The sequence below is a fragment of the Gasterosteus aculeatus genome, chromosome 16 (assembly GCF_964276395.1).
Source record: "Gasterosteus aculeatus chromosome 16, fGasAcu3.hap1.1, whole genome shotgun sequence".
Taxonomy (NCBI): domain Eukaryota; kingdom Metazoa; phylum Chordata; class Actinopteri; order Perciformes; family Gasterosteidae; genus Gasterosteus; species Gasterosteus aculeatus.
In genome coordinates, this window is record NC_135704.1 from 5936199 (window position 1) to 5953937 (window position 17739).

The 17739-nt window shown below is 43.2% G+C and overlaps 1 protein-coding gene across 1 annotated transcript in view; it reads right to left on the reverse strand.

Annotated features, from left to right (window-relative positions):
• dnah7 (dynein, axonemal, heavy chain 7) overlaps positions 1-17739 on the reverse strand; it is a 58438-nt gene that overhangs the window by 25124 nt on the left and 15575 nt on the right. The window contains exons 21-38 of the mRNA XM_078090071.1: positions 17239-17437; positions 16990-17130; positions 15814-16026; positions 15616-15725; positions 14599-14767; positions 14191-14293; positions 13524-13651; positions 12878-13090; positions 12049-12147; positions 11052-11300; positions 9847-9996; positions 7758-7940; positions 6076-6252; positions 5362-5493; positions 3413-3634; positions 2790-2987; positions 698-853; positions 336-504 (exon numbers count right to left, since the gene is read on the reverse strand). Coding sequence (XP_077946197.1) covers positions 336-504; positions 698-853; positions 2790-2987; positions 3413-3634; positions 5362-5493; positions 6076-6252; positions 7758-7940; positions 9847-9996; positions 11052-11300; positions 12049-12147; positions 12878-13090; positions 13524-13651; positions 14191-14293; positions 14599-14767; positions 15616-15725; positions 15814-16026; positions 16990-17130; positions 17239-17437 — 3011 coding nt within the window. The remainder of the gene's footprint in view (positions 1-335; positions 505-697; positions 854-2789; positions 2988-3412; positions 3635-5361; positions 5494-6075; positions 6253-7757; positions 7941-9846; positions 9997-11051; positions 11301-12048; positions 12148-12877; positions 13091-13523; positions 13652-14190; positions 14294-14598; positions 14768-15615; positions 15726-15813; positions 16027-16989; positions 17131-17238; positions 17438-17739) is intronic.

The window sequence follows — 17739 nt, forward strand, 5'->3', positions numbered from 1 at the left end:
ATTGCACCGTTACAATTTGTTTCAGACAATTTTCTGTTTTTTTTCCAGTCAATTTTTCTTCTCATCATGGCCCGCAAGGCAATTACAGCCTACTGAAAGGAAGTTTTTTTATCAGTTACTTCTAGTTAGTTCTAGTCTAAACTCCAGCACATGTGCAACAACAACTTGACATTGGCACATTTATCTTGTTTGTTTTAGCTAATATAATAAAAAGTTACAAGTGGTTTGTGACATTGACCCAGCAGCAATTAGGAGACAGAGGACAACCCATCCGGGGCTTTGGTCTCACTGCTGCAACAATACACTCTTCACAGGCTAACACAGCTGCTACCCACCAGGTGGTCCCATAGCACATATGACCTGGATGTCCACGAGGTTGATCCTGGAGCAGTCCTTCATGTCATACCAGTTCCAGTGGTCCAGCCACTGGCGCAGCAGCTCCACAGGGGGCTGGGCACCATAAACCTCCCGGGCTGGCATGTTCACATCATCCACAAATATCACCTGATGGGATATAACATTGGTATACTTGGATCCAACACTGATGACAACACTATGTATCTGATATTGTTTGGATCCATATTATTCACGAGTAAATGTACAGGTGAGAACATATTGGTGACTCGCTTCACTGACAACCATTACACAACTAAGGCACCCACATAAAAGATCATTTGAACTTTTAAAGAGACTTAACCATTTTTTTCCCCAATGGGGGGCCGAACACTCCTTTGCGCCTCTTGTCAAGCTTGGACATTATAATGTTTTGGGTCTGTGCAGCTGTGGTCTGGGCGGAAAAGTTGATGAATAAAGGGCTGTAGACATCTTTGTGCAGATGATTCAAGAGGAAGTCCTGGGAAAGAGATATTGGAAATATGAACACAGATGGTCAAGTTTATTGTAAATCTTTACCATGAATCAGAATCGTCTTTAATGGCCATGTATGCGTTCGCATTCGTATACGTCTTTATCTATATTGTGTGTATATATATATATATATATATATATATATATATAAAGTAAATGTATATATTACACACACATAACAATAATGCAAAATGGCATTTTGACTCAACAAATACACATAATCAATGACTTGAGAAGGGAAATAAAAAGGATTTTATTTTATCTCTCTGTTGTGAATTAGCATGCCAAAGAGCCTATGCTATGTGCTATGCAGGTAGAGAATCCAAAATGACAATTTCCATTTTGATCCTGGCAAATGCTTGTGAGCGCTGTAATCTAATTAAATGTGGCATTTAGTGAGTATTTCATTTGATAAAAACTGGATCACAGTTAATCCCCCAAAATGACTTTGAAATGAAGCAAGGAATTAGCTGCCCTGAGAGGGCACTTTGTACAGTAATGTTCTGCATGTCAAAAGGATATAATAGATGATTTTTCTTATTTTGAATTAAGGGTTTAAAAAAGTGCATTTTAATAAAAACTGAAAGACCCTTTTTAGAAATGTTTTGGACAAAAGGCCTAGACTGTTTATAAGAGGTTTACAGAGAACACTAATGGCGTAGTTTTGGGTGATTTGATCTATTTTCAGGGCACATATGCTTGTGAAATCATGTGAGTAACGACATGAATAATTAAAGGGGACTGATGATGTGAATGATCACAGGGTGCAGCCAAGGTGCATCATCATCCTCTTGTCAACATGTAAATTATAAACCGGTGGCACGGCTTCTCTCCGTCTCACACAAAAGTAGAATGCGGGTGCTGACGGAGGCTTGTGTACAGCTGCCTGACCGCACTGGTGCCAGCACTGTGAGAGGCAAATTCCTATGGTCTGAGTGCCGGAGTGCTTGATTATCATGGCAGCCACTTTTGAGATTAAGCCACGGTCTGACGGTTGCGGCACGGGACAGAGCTGCGGCACCATGCGGGCCGGCAGGAAGTAGTGAACATGGCGGGCTCCCTAGGGCAACGATCTCTATCCGCCCCAGACTCAAATTCAAACACACTAATGGAGCGACCAATGACTCAAACGGAAGATGGAGGGGATTAGTCTTTATTATAAATAGCTGAAAGGTCTGCTGAGAGACACTCTATTTCTCCAAGGCGGCCGTTTCACACCAATGCTGTCATTGGTAGCATAGCCTGGGTATTTTATTTGCACGGGATAACAATCATTTGTGCTAAAAAAAAAGAAATGCCTTTTGAGCAGACAAAAATTGAAGCAATCAGAGCTAAAAAGGTGAAGACCAAATACTGAAATTAGTAAAGCTTTGCACAGTGTGTGCACATAAATGCAGCTGTTGCTATTCCCATGTATGGAATAAAAAAGTCTATATGTGTACAAGTCGGCCACTTTTTAAGACTTCTTTAATGCCAATTCAGCCTGCATCTACCAGACTGACAAGCCAATGTGCTACTTGTATTCCACTGAAAGCAAAGCAAATTAAAGCAAACCAATTTAACACGTGCTTATTGCAGGTATCCCGTGGATAGTTTTTGTTTGTGATTCATGCACACACACACACAAGAGCTTGCAGACAGATGGATTATATTTCCTGCCGATGCTTTGCTGCGAGTCCACCGCTAGCACTGTATCAAATATATTATAAATGTAAACAACTACATCTAATCCTATTTTCCAAAGTCATGACACCCGTAATAATAACAGCGGATAACCGCACCTGTGGTTATAATGTCACAGTAGTAGGGTTTTTCTGTGTGGACACTTAACAAAATGTTAAGTAGCGATTGCTGCTGAAATCTTATTTACGTAAAGCATCTTTACTGCACGTTAACAAAATAAGACAAAGCAGACGACTCACTGTGATGTAGACACTCTTGCCGGTTCCGGTGGGGCCGATGAAGACGGTGGGCTTCTTGTGGGTGATGAGGAGCTCCGTTAGCGCCATGTAGCGAACTGTGTTTTCGGTGGGCACAATTATCTCATTGAACTGCATGTCTTTGCATATGGGGGGAGCGGCCTTAAGCTCATCAGTCCACAGCTCCCACCTCCCCAGGCCCTGAAGAGGAATTTGGAGGAAAGGTCAATTGCTGCATTTTTGACATTATTCAGATGTATCATAATAGTCATTAAGTGTTGGTTAGGCTTATGACAACATGGAGCACACAAATTGCTTTGTGTGCTTTGTGTTTTTTGTGTGTATTATTTGATTTTTTGTGCATACATCTCTAATTGTATGCAAATTAAATAATTCATATCCTTCAAATCAGCAAATCTCTAGCAGTGTTGTTTTGAGAAACTCCGTTGTAAAACTGTACCAGCACTTTTTATGTAATTGAGAGCAATGTTTAGTTTTTGTTCTATTCTTAACTTGTGATTTGTAAACAACAAAAGAATTTTCTCAGGATTTCTGCTCATAAAGTAGTATGTCATACATTTCCCTGTATTGCACCAGAAATAGAAAAAGTGCATCATGCGCCCTACCTCTTTAATGAAGCGGTACTGGTAGACTGTTCCCTCACTGGGCAGAGGCACTGTGAGCTGTTTAGGTGGAGCTTCGACAGTTTCCAGGATGCCATGGCGAGAGCGGGTCTTCTCACTTAAGGGGCCGACTAGGACCTCCCTGACCACAGCATCAAATTTGAGCCGACCTGAATCGTCACAGCTGGCTCCCACTGACCACACCAGGCAGAACACAAAGATGCCCTATGTGAAGAAAGAAAAGAACAACCGTCACTGCTGATTAAATTTGTGGATTGAAAGTGTTTCAGCAATGGTGGTCACTAAAGTTCCACAATTTTGACATTGAAGGGAGCAAATACTGTTACTGATTTTAGGTAGTGTAACAAAGACTTGAAAGAAAGAAGAATAACTGATAACCAGTATTGCTAGATGAATGAATTGGACTATAAAACAACATTTCCCTAGGAGCCCTTTTTTTAAGTTATATTGTATCATAAATATCCCTTCCTTTCCGGGCTGCATTCTTTTGTATTTTCTTATGTTTTATCATTTAAAAATGGTATTAAACTGTGGACCACGATCCCCAAAATCATGGTCAAGATGGAGTTTGTAACAGCAAGAATCATAAAAAATAGCAAGATAGTGGAGCAAAACATCAAAAACCCCTCTGCAAGGTCAGCGTTACAGTCACATGTCATTGCACGGACATGATAGTAATCATTGTATTGACTAAATGTACAGTGACCATGTTAATGCCTCAACTAATGTACAGATTACTTTAAGAGACGAACACCATCCAAAGAGGATAGATGGCTTTGTGGGCCAAACAGCCCAAATACTGTAGGAATTAGAAATAGCTTAACGGCCTCATGATCGCTCCTGCTGTTAGAAGGCTGATTAATTCAACACTTTGATAATGACTGGCTGAGAAACTTGGGATAGTGGGTTGAAAGGCATTCATCAGAGCAGCGTGCCACGGGGGGATAATAGCAGTGCTGTCAAAAGAGGGGATTCAGAGGTAAAAAAAATAAATCATTGGAACTCGGAAGTGCTCGTCTGCTAAACCTGCTCCACCCTTGTGTGGAAGCAGTTGGTGTAAAAGGAGAAAAATGCAGGCTCCTTGGGCTTTACTATATCTTTTTGTCTACTCCTTACCATAGGAAATTTTATTTTTTCAGGGGGATGTATGTTTAAGGACCAATACAGTAAATCAAGGGCCAATGCCTGAGATCATTGACTCATTGTTAACGATTTGGTAGTTAACTGAGTTTGCATCATTCTGAAACTAACACAAACCAGCCACACAGCAGGAGTGTGTCAAATTGTGTCGTTTCAGATATTAATCTTTCAGATCATAGTTTGAAATTGCTGTTTTTCCCATTCAGCCAAAGCAAATGTCAATTTCCATGAAATTTGAAACAGCATCTAAGTCATTATTCTTACTTCTATTTGCAACAATGTTTTGCAAACTGCTTAGCAGCAAAAATAGAAGTTAGTCTTCCTAACATCTCACATTCGTGATATATGGCTTATTCAGTGTAGTTTTGGTAGCTGGCTCTTGTCAGTCTCTATCATGAGAGAGCCGTCTTCTGTGACTGGCTGTTCGTTTTCTCTTGCTATGCGTCGTAGCGTCCCAGGGATTCTACTCCAGGACTGTTTTGCATGAAGCGGCACATCATTTAGTCCGGGAGATCTTGGATGTTGACATTTTGTTTCTAAAATCTCAATGAAGGCGGGGGGTTTCGTACCGTATCAAATTGACAATTTTTGCTAGAGAGCAGAATGTTGCACCATGTATGTTATGTAAATGTATGTGGTGGACTGCTTGCAGGACACTGAGCTGCACTGTGTGACCTTGGAGGGTTGTTGACTGACATTAACTCAATAATGTTGTCTAATAATCCATCATGGTAGTTTTATGATACTCTAGCCATGAATATATTAATTAGTAGCGTAGTGTGGACACAAACCTCCAACCATGAGCCAATATCTTTTTCATTCATGCTCTTCATCTCAGCCTCATTGTGAAACTCATCCATCATACAGTCAATCAGATTCATCAGGGACTTGACTAGATTGGTGTCAGAGGTCGGCGTAAGCTCCTGAAAGCAACATAGAAAGAACACACATGAAAACTTAAGCAGAATAAACGGCGATAAGAGTAGAAAATGAGGTATCGTTCATCCAATCCAGAAAAGTTGTACTTTGTATCCATGTTTTTGTAATTGTATAGATCCATCCATCCATCCATTGTCAAACCGCTTATCCTGCACACAGGGTCGCGGGGGGGCTGGAGTCCATCCCAGCCAACTTCGGGCGATAGACAGGGTACACCCTGGACTGGTCGCCAGCCAATCGCAGGGCTACACAGAGACATACAACCATTCACACTCACATTCACACAACTACGGGCAATTTAGAGTCACCAATTAACCTGATCCCCAGAGCATGTCTTTGGACTGTGGGAGGAAGCCGGAGAACCCGGAGAGAACCCACGCAGACACGGGGAGAACATGCAGACTCCACACAGAAAGGCCACTGGGTGGAATCGAACCCAGGACCTTCTTGCTGTGAGGCAACGGTGCTAACCACCACGCCACCGTGCCGCCTAATTGTATAGATGTAGAGTTGAAAATATTGCTAAATTGCGAAAATATCAAAATCTCCCGAGAAGGGCACTGCACCTTGGTGGCCTTTCGAATGAGCTGCAGGCAGGCCGGCGTCACGCGGTCGAAAAGGCCAGCGACGAGGTCTTTGTTTGCTGCATTGACTGTGGCAGGCATGTTATTGAGCCAGGAAAGCATAAGGGGCCGCCAGCCAAGCATATGAGGCTCCATGTAGATCATACCACAGCGAGACACCTGCCACAAAACATGCACCACATCTGAAAACGCACATCTCAACCAAAAGGACAATCAATCAATGAGAACATTATTCGGAATGCAGAGTTTATCGCGATGAGCAAAAACAGGATCATCATCAGAAAATCATTGGATGCAATACTCTAAACTAGATAACCATTGTATCTGTGTTGCATTAATAATATGAGCAAACATTTGTAGAGGTAATCCAAATGGTTGCATCATATCCTGTTCACTGGTCCATACTGAAAATGAGTCTTTGCTGCACATAGGACAGCTTGTACGTCACACCAGACGAGGATCAAATAACATTTCGGAGGAGCATTTTAACGACGCAACTCAAGTAACAGCTTCATGAAGTAGTGCAGGGAAAGTTAGAACATAGCAGAGATGCGTGAAGACGTAATGTGCATATGATTGGTGAGGGGAAAGACAGAAGAAGAGTGCGGTTTCAAGATAATACATAAAGGGGAGAAGTAGAGATTCCTTAGACAAAGCGAGATGGGGGAGAGGGGGAGGTGAGGCCTTTCTATTCAAATTGATAAGAGAAACAGATGTCAGGCTGTAGAGAATCCAACATAGCTGTGTAATGTAACAAAGGATAACCAGGGAGATGTAAAGGTATTCTTCTGAGGTCTCAATGTATCGCAATCAAGAGGCTTTGTTACTGCCTCACAACCATGACTACAGGCACAATGTGTCTGTAGTGCCAGAAGCCTTTAAATGGAGTTGCAGTTTGTATCAAAAGGACTGGATCGACGGGATCTCTTTGTGTGCAAAGTTTGACAATCGACTGCATTTATAAAAAGGTTCTAAAGGAGAAACGCCTGCACAGCTGGAGGCGGGTGTTATTTCCTTCTGGCGTATGAATTGTTGGTTAGTAGAATGTTTAACACTTTGCACCCTTAAAAGGGATAATTATAATTTCATTAAGTGGGGTTGAATGATACTTTTCACAGTGGGCAAACCGTCAGTTTGGAAAAACAGGCAGCAGTTAAACATATTTCAGACAGCTAATAGAAGGCTCCCCTAAAACAATCAGTTTAAGAGTACGATATATTTTGAATATTCTCTGCGCTGTACCCTGCTGTCAGAAAGCCAATTCTGATTGGGAACTGAAGCCATTATCTTTTCCTCAAAAGCCACAGGACACCTATAGCATAAACAGTAATTATACCTGGCAGAACTTAAACATAAAACTCAATGTTTTTGTCAAGAGTGCATAGGGGGCTGTAATGGCTTTTGTTTCCTGGAAGACAAGCGGTCTTACGGCAAGGTAAAGTGCTGAGAATATTAAACACATTTTTTTTAATTGGCTAAAAATGCATCCTGCTGCATCCCCGATTCACAGCGCTCGGCTCCAGCGCCGGTACCGCGACCCGCTTCTCCGCGGCCTGCTTCTCCGCACCTTGGCCATGCCGCCAGTCATCTGCTGCAGGGTGATTCACTGGCTTCGGATGAGCACCCAAATTATTCCCTTTAATCAAAGTAAAGGTGCTTCTCACCGTGGCAGGCGATGCCACCTCCAGGTCCATGGGCTCAAAGATGAGGCTCATTTGCGGTGACATCTGAATGATCTCACCGCTCATCAGACACAGCTTCTTGTTGTCGTCCAGCACCGTGTTCATATTCTCGATCCACACGGCGTCCACCGGCCCGTCAAAGATAAGCCATTTCCTGTCTGGGCTCTGAGAGATGGAGAAAATAGAATTTCTGAGGGAACATTTCCATTTATAGCACAATTACACATACGTACATCAGAAGAAAGGTTATGCTAGCATGGCAATATTGACAACTTTATTGTTGACCCTGTTGGTTTGTGTTCCTTATGTAACTTATCAACACATAACATAACACAACACAAACACATAACCATATCATATCAATTAAACTAAAGTAAAGTCATGCTTAATTATTTGATGTTTGATGTTAAGGAAGTCTGACAGACGAAAGCAAGGATGCGTGGATGTAAGAAGGCACAAAGAGAAAGACAGTCGGCCAAAAACACCTTTTAAACCCCTGGGAGGCGTTTCACTTCTGGCAAAAGACACGCTAAATTGACCGGACGATCGGCCCCTGCAGGGCTTGAGTATTCATGGGACTTTAAAGTTTAGAAGAAGAGTTTAAGTTTCGTGTCTTTGTGTTTTACCACCTGGTTTATAATGCACTAAAAACCCTTTGCAAACTTTCAAGGTCACAAACAACCCCGCTGTGCCTTATAATCTAAGCAGAGCATGTTAGCTAAATGAATGAAATGATCACCCACACACTGTCATAATGGAGGTTGACAAAGAGCGTCAATTCTCCTGTTAAATGTGCTGGCGAGAGCTGTGCTTTAAATTGATTTGTTGTAAATAAACAAATGGATGGCTGGGCGAGGGCCATCTGGTCTTCATGAGGACACTGAGAATACTGCAATGTAATGATGTGACACAAAGCATTGTCACTGAAAATTTTTTTTTAAATGAATTGTATGCAGAGAGTTTTATACACCACACTGCTGCCGACTCTAGATTAGCGCTCAAAAAAAATGTATTTAACAAAATGGGATGCAGAAAAAAGAAGCAACACAGAAGACAGACTTTCGCCCAGTGAGAAAAATTACTTTTTTCAAAACTGAATTACAATGAGCCTTGTTCTGGTTTTCTATTTTCATTGCATCAGTATGTACTGCCTTGGCTGTCATAACCACTCCTCACACTCCTTATTCATTGGCAACAACAAAAAAACAATTTGTAAAATGACAACCTTATATACCGAGCCAATTTTTAAAATGACAACTTCATTTGGAAACAATTTGAGAACAGGGCGAACAAATGATTTTCCATGATGACATTCCTCCAATGCCATCTGCAAATCTTCCCCCCATGTGTGTCTAGTGTGTGTACATGAATGGAAATACGTTATTAAAGATCTAAATTTAACAAGACAGGAGTATGTTTCTTTTGTTTACCCTGTCACCAGAGCCTCTCTTCCTGCGAGCATGAAATTATTTGGAACATCTTGCCTATTGTACAGCGAACGTCTCCTCGTTGCACAGCTGCATCTGGCATGAAACATTTAAGTATGATCAACTCTGGCCTCATCTCAACGTTGGTTTCTACCCATATGACGTTGTTATGGAATAGCAGCATCATTCTACATCACTACTGTTGTCATATCGGCGCTGCTGTAACCGATTCATTCATGTCTCTAGCATGAATGTTTTATTTTGAGGAGACATTCTGAGGTAAAGTCACAGAAGCAGCTTTTACCCAAAGGCACAGGTGAGACAGAGAATAAGAGAAATACTTTTTGCTTTGACCGGTGACACAGAGTTGCTACAAAAGCAAGTCATTTTTTGATTAATTGTGCTTTTTTTGTCAAGTTGTCAAGATTGGAAAAGGAAGTATGACTTAAATTACATTGAAATATTATATGAATATGTTCATTTCACCCCATTGTGCGATTTCAATGCATTCCCAGGGCTGTGTATCCAAACGGCACACGCCGCGTTCACCTGTATGAGGGCGTTTAGGAACTTGTCTTTGGATCAACGTGCTGCCTCACAGGTCCTAGTAGACCGTGTTTGTTGTGGTTTGTTAGCCACCTCACCTGGGAGGAAGCGAAGACTCTGTAACTGACGGCGAGGATGCCATCGGACCACTCGTGGGAGACTGGGTCAAACTGGCCATACAGCTGTCCCATGGAGATGGATTTGGGATTGATAACTGTGATCTGCACCTTGTTTTCATCCATCAAACCCTGGTGTAACAACCACATTCATACAAACAAAGCAAACAAAAGAAATACAGATTATAGGGATGTCATCTCAAGAAGATAAAAAGAATGCATCGACAATTAGGAAATAGCTGCGCGTAAGAATATTTTACTTCACAGGTAGCAAAGTAGCAAAAACGGAGCGCGAGTTTATCTCCACTGAGACTCATTAATTGCTGGGTAGTATGTGACAGGACTTCTGCTAACTGAGGAAGCGAAGCAAAAAAAGTGCAACCAACAGCTTTCTAGACATTGTGTCACTTTGAGTTCAAAACAATGAGAAAAACAAGCCGCAGAAGAAAAAAAGGCCAACAACAAAAGGAGCGAGAGGGGAGGCGGCGGGCGGTTGGACGTGATCAGTGACAGGGATGACGATGATAGATGTGGCGTTCCCAGGCGCTCCATCAGCAGGCCTTCGTCTGTCTCCTTGGTGGGATGCCTCTCAGCCCTCTCAGCCATGTAAATACAACAAGTCAGTTCTGCTCTCCTCTGTGAGATCGATAACTGCTAAACAAAGACTACAGCTCTGACAAATCAGATGGATGTGTTTACTCGGGGAAATACATGTAGCTCAGATAAGCCTTGGATATCGGTTGTAACACATATTTTGACTTGACATGAACGTTTATATGATTTTGTTTTGTTTTTACTGATTGAGCAGGTTCATGTCTCAAGGACGCCAGAAACTCCGTCAAAATCTGCGATACAGCACATTTAAAGAATGCATGGCGAACCATGAAATACGGTCTTTTTTCCTCTATCTCTGACAAATTGACCGGGTTACTACCTGACAGCAACATAATCAGTATGTTTGACCTTGAGGATATTTAGGGGAAATGCAACCAGGAAAATAAAGTGCTTAAAAGTAGCTATTGATCAAGACCGTGCCACGTAAGGAATAATGTAACACAGTAAGCTGAAGGACAACTTGCGGCCTGTCGAGGAACTTTCATCCACTTCTTTCGATGTTATCGTAATTCAATGAACGACAATTCCCAGTTTTCACAGCATCAACCTAAGATCCAAACGGGACATCCTACCTTTTCAAAAACGTCATGAAGGGCTCCTGCCAGCACACGATAGGCACTGGTTTTGCCCCCGAAGGGTTCCCCCACCAGCATGAAACCATGCCTCACTTGCATCATCTCATAGATCTGCATGATTTTCTCAGTGAAGAATTCGGTGACTTGCAGGTTCATGCTCTGACAGTTTTCCTTGATGGCCTCCAGCAGGATGTCGTAGTCTCGGTGTGGGAGCTTGACCCCCGGGAAGAGGTCAGAGGTGATGCCCTGGGATGGAAAAGCAAAGTGGTCGGGGGAACAGTCTGGGCAGCTTAACGGTACAACGAGGGACTTTCATTTGAGGGTTACATTTCTTGGTCCCTTTGTGCATAAGCATCAGTCCCCTTTAGATAACCTCTCACTTTAATGACAATATGCCCCCATTAGTTCCAGTTCTCCCATAACTCCCTTCCCAATATGGCCTGGGTCTCCAGCAGCACAGCGAAGCTCGACCCCCGGCAGGAAGAAGAGAACCTGCTGCCAAATGTGGAGCTCACCTCCACCCATCAGAGCTCTGACAGCAGGACCAAGGTGACTCTATTTCTAGGTCAGTGAGCAGTTTGCTGGTGCAGAGAACCCGCTCTACTCTGAGAAGTTTGCAGTTAGCCTCTGTGCTATTACTTGCATTGTTTGATTTAGCAAGGGAATCAGACAAGATGACATTGAGACATCAAGCATACCTACAATAAACTAAGCTTTGTTGTATTAAATTGAGAGGGTTTCATAATCAGTTAAAAGTTTCATGTAGTAACTTTGAATATAGTTTCAAACAACATACCATGGAAAAACACAAGCCAGCGCACACACACACACACACACACACACACAATCCAGTGGACTGTTCTGACTCAAACAGACTTAAATTGTCGTTGCGCATCACGGCTCCGAATGAACTGACTGGAATTAACATGGGCTGACATCACTTGATGTGTATCGCTCCATTAATCAAGACAGGAGGAGCCCCATTCTATCGCACCTCAAATAGCTTCAGATCATGGGCCAGAAACTTGGGCAGATTGACATCAATAATGGATCTCAGCAGCAGGGTGTCTTCATTCTCCCCTGGAAAAGTGAGCTAACCGCAAGAAGGAGAGATACAGAGAAGGATGACAAATGAGAAGCAGTCGTCTGTCAATGTAAAGTCTGTGCGAGCAACATGCAACATGAGAATCAAAGTCGCAGGTGTAAGGGTCGACAAGAAACCTTTGTTTTCCAAAAGAAATACTTATAAAGGCAGCAGTTTAACTGTCCCTGTGAAGAATAGAACCCAATGAAAGAAATCCTCCGCGTGCTGCATGAGGTCACTCGATGCCCGTTGATGAGTGACTCTGAAAGCCAAACCGACAGCTCTGTTCTTCCTCTCTAACACATCACCGCTCTCCGTGTTGTGTTTGGAAAATAAGTTTGGAGGAATGATTCACTGCCTAAAAGATTACTGCTGTGTCAACGGGCATAAACTAAGTTTCAATTGTGCACAAAATCCAAATACCCATGTGTAATCCAGCCCTACTTAAACAAACAGTAACTAAATCCGTTGTTAAGATGTGGGGGAACATTACGCAGGGCGATGTGCATGTCTGCCTTTTTACTTCCCCCAGCACAGACTGAGCAAAAGTTGAGAAATTGTTGCACACCAATTTTTCCTTAGTCTTCAAAATTTAAAATGTGTTATGAGGGAACAGAATTAAAAAAAAAATGAATAAAAGACATTCTGACAGAGGGCAGAAATAAAATACCGTGGCAATTTATTCAGGTAAAAGAAGAAAGGAATTCCGCCACATCAAAGTGAAGCTGTGTTGAGATACCTTAAGGTTTCCAGCTGCAGTGAGCACAGACTTGACAGCCCTCATCCCGTAGTCGTAGTGATGCTGTGAGGACAGCTGCTCCGAACACAGTCGATAAGTGGCCACAATTTTCACCGAAAGGGGCCGTGCATTCACAAAGCCGCACGAGTAGAGCACAATCTCTGCGATCATGGCGTAGTCCGGCACCATCATGGCCACAGTCCTAAAAAGAACCTGGTGAAGAGAGACACTTTTTGCCGTATGGAAAGATCTTCATTCGTGTACGCATTTATGCACAAGGAATCAGCGACGTTACTTCATTAAATATTTCGTGGGCCAAAAGATTAGTTCGGTTTCCTCCAAGGTTAAAACTTTCTCCAATTTGTGGTTTTGCTGCCTAAATGTCCAACGATATCCTCAGCAGGGAAATTTCAGCATGACTTGGAAACGTTCCAGTCACTGAAAGCTGCCTCATTAATCATTAAAGTTAAAGAAAACACTCGGTGGCTGACATCGACAGCCTATAATACATTATTCAAAAAACAACATACACAGGCAAAATAAATAGGCCTTCATTTGAACTACTAATTCAAACTCCTTACTCTATCTATATTGATTGTCAATATGCTTCAAAGTTTGCATCCCACAAGCTGTCCTTGTGCTGTACCTTGAGATTGTCTGGAAGCTCGGAGCGTCCAGCGTAGCCAGGATTCATAGTGATGAAGACAGCGCAGGAGGCGTCCAGTTTAAGCTCAGTCCCTTCAAACATCAGCATCTCAGCATGGGCAGCAATTCCTGGACACACAGATGTGGGGAGAGGCGGGGCGGTACAGTTTGTTCTTCCATTGACTCTGATGGGACATTTGAAGAGAGGAGTGCTGTGTCGAAAGGTTTGCACTATTAAAGGATCAGTGTGCGCCAGTGTCTCTTTGGACAGCCTGATATACACCTCGAGCCCCTTTAAGACACAAATGTTCACCTAAGCTCTTGTTGTCGTATCAAACGCCAGCTCTAAAACCTTCTGTGAAAAACAGCTTCAGCAGCAGTCAAGCAACGGAGACCTATTTTCATTTTGAAACTTTCCTTTTGAGAAAAGAAACATCTTCATGGCCCAGTGGTTCTTGACTCTTAGGGCACGAGGCGTTCACAGCCCGTAGGAGACACAGGACACGCTGCTGTGAAGTTCTGCTTGCCAGCCTACACAAATTGTTTCAGCGTTGTGTTGATTTCCATTTGTAGTCTAAAATCTGAGAATACCGCATCCAAAATGTGCTTCAGTAACACTGAAGCTTTGGGATGAAAAATGTAAAAAAAAAAAAAAGCACAGCACAAACCTCTCTGTATGGTGAGGATCTGTTGAGCCACCACAGACAGCACCTCCAAGTCAATGCGGTTAAACTCATCAAAGCAGGCCCAAGCGCCGCAGGACAAAAGGCCCTGGTCACACACACACACACACGATTCAATAACACATATTTAAAGTACATATGAGCGAGTTTTGCCTGGGTATATGAGAGCTATTTCAGTATGACGAGTGGGAGGAAATTTGTGTGGACAGTTGCAGTGGAATCAAAAATAAGATGTTTGCAATCATTTATTTTGGCTCTTGTGGTTTCAGTGCAGCAGTATCAGAAGAGGGGGGAGGGAGGGGGTACACAACCTAGGAATGTCCTTAGAGAACTATTGCAACTTGTTTCACTGGTGCTGTGTGTTTAATCCATGGCGAGAGAGACTGCACTCACTTTGAAGAACTTTCCCAAAGCGATGTAGTCCAGTCCGTCAGAGCAGTTGAAGACCACACACTGCTTGGCCACCGCTTTGGCCAAGTCTTTGGTTGTCTCCGTTTTTCCCGTGCCAGCCGGGCCCTCCGGGGCCCCTCCCAGGTGGAGGCTCAGGGCGCCAAGCAAAGTGCTGAAGTAGAGGGAACACACCTTATGGTCTGTCAACGATTTCAGCGATTCGTCACAGCACTTTGTGTGTGCGTGTGTATACATACATATATACACACACACACACACACACGTCAGAATAGCTACGCTTCAGCCCGCTGACAAAACGTTTGGTTAAAATATTGAAGTGCTTGAGAGCCTCTCTGCAGGTAAGCTGTAATGTGGAAGGTGGCAGCTTTTGAGTGCTCGGCATTCAGACACACTGAAAACACATTTTTCTAAGTAGTGTTTGTTGCTGTTGTCACAACTCCTCTATGTTCATATTATCTAATCAGCCATTTGGATGTGTTTTGATTGACTCACAGTATTAAGGTACGCCCTGTATTATTACGCTTTAATAATGTTGAAATGAATAAAGTAATAATCCAAAGTTGTTTGGTTGATAATGTTGTTAACCCAACGCACTGATCAGCAAGGGGCCATTTACAGACGAAGCAGATCCATTTAGTCCGGCCTCGTGGAGACAGTAACTGGGGAGCATCGTACACTAACAAAGAGGTTTCATGAACATCAATTATTTCCAGAAACATGGTAAGGAAGAACCAGGCAGCTCAGCAACCGTGTTACATCTCTTAAAGATGGGAACAACTTGGAGAAGAAGAAGAAACGAACAAAAAGACAGAAGGAGCTCTTCTTTGCAGCCTAGTAAAGGCAGGTGATTGGTTATAATAATTTAGCGGTAAAAATAGCGACCTACATCTTAAAGGCTGTAAAGTCATGATGAGACGGACAAGACTTTGAGCTGCAAGCATCTCACACTCGTGAGCTACAGACAAAGACGGGCGGTGAGTGCTCTCTTCGTAGCTTTACCGGTAGCAGCGGTCAGTGAGCGGGGTAATAACCAGACGCGGAGTGTTGCCCAGGTATTCGTAGCCGTACGACAAACCGGCGTTGATCATCTTGGTCTGGAGGTGGTTCTCCTGCACGGGGGCGGAGTTCAGGGGTCAGTCACAGAGTACGTTCGATAGGTTGAAATGAACTCCCCTTTAAATTGCCCCTTTCACGTACCACCCAGTAGTAGCGCAGTTGGCTGAGCCACTCAAAGTCGTTCTCGTCGCTTATCCCCTTCTGCACCAGCGTGGCGAGCACGTCCCTGCCGTGGACGTCGAGCACCACGAGGGCGCCGAGGGTCACCCGGTTCTGTTTGGATAGCTTGCCCCGTACCAGTGCCACAATGTCGTCAATCTGTCTGTTGTTCTGGTCCAGGTAGGCATTTAGCGCCTGTGGGGAGAGAGGCGTGGTTTGAAAATGATTCGGTGCATTCTGGAGAGGACGCTATCAAGACCACAAGACTACAAACTGAAAGTCGAGATGTTCACCAGAAAAACAACACACTTTTCTTCTCTTCTATCTGCTGGCTGAGCATGATGAAAATGTTTTTTCCAGTCTAACACCAAATGGAATTGCAGGACTGCAGTCCTCGGTTGGCTACGTGTACAAAATTAAATGGGGCAGCTTATCAGATGTAGGTGCTCTTCATTTGACGTGACAGATTTAATACACTTCAGTCTCTGTTCAATCGCTGAAACGTTTTTGAATTAGATGGTTGCTTAGAGCCACCAGGTCGGTCATTACTGTAAGTGACACATTCATTGAAAGGTAATCACTTTCTAACGCAATTTATCCGAGCCGAACCACTGTGGTTGAACTCATCTTGGGAACTTTGTAATTCTTTTTATCAGGTGTCTCTCATGCACTGTCTGACATGAAATACTTACACCCAGTGTATGTTACCATGGTTACAGCAGAACATATTTTGGATGATGGGTTCCAGAAAAACATGTTGGTTTGCTGAATACTGAATGTGGGAATATGGGATGAATTTATATATACATGCTAAGATGAATCATAACTTGGATGACTTGAGCCAAAATATAAAAAAATAAATGCGTGCCACGAAGGAGCTATTTTCTAACCAGATGGTTACAAGCCTCTTTGAGGATTCTTGAAACCCTCCAAAAAGCAGAACAGCCTTTCAAAGAGATTTCAAAGGGATGCATCTTGTAGAAAAATCAATGTTCGGTTCTGGGGCTTAAATGTAACGTCAAAGCTGTCCATAACAGGCCCAAACTGGACTCAGCTGGAAGCGAACATCTGTAGGAAAGATCCGTGACCATACATATGTAAACTGTAAGTCAGAATACATACGCATGTAAAGAAATATAATATATAACTGTTGCTCACCTTTTGTCCTGAAGTAATTGCTTCATGAATATCCTTCGTCCAGTAGACCTGTGAGACGCACAGCACGGTCTGGCCCGGCCAAGCACGCACCCAATTCATCCTTAACTCAACGGGGTACGCCTTGATTGCCTCCCCAATTACCTACAATAAACCACAAGGGGTGGGCAGAGGTTTTAACTACCTGGTGGGGAGAAGCATCGGAAAGTCCAGACTCAATTCCCAGTAGCACAACAACAGTCCACACAACACCTTCTGCAGGGAGGCCATCATGCCCTTCTCGAGTTCCAGCAGCCACAACTCCACCTGACCCCTGGTTTTGGATGTGGAAATGGTGTCCAGCAGCTGCACCATTTCGCCATCACTGCTTTTCATGTGGGTGATGTCCAGCTTTTTAGTGAACACCACGCTATCGATGCCTTCAAAGCACTTCTTCAGATGGGGCTGCACTCTGGTGGGGGAGAAGGGGGGAGGGGGGGGATAGAGAATAACTTTTAATTCTTGTTGTTGACCAGGAGAGCGGAGGTGGTTTAGTACACCACATCAATACAGAGTGTACATGTAGTTATGATGCACCCAATTTAAACGCCCCCCCCCCTCGCCGAAGATTGCAGACATGAAGCATTAAAAGAAGAACTTATTATCTCCTAGTGTCCCTGATCACTTTTTACCCTTTATATTTGTGATTAGCAAACACGTGTACGCTAAATCAAGCTACTATTTCCAAGGTGACAGATTCAGATCGACAGTTAT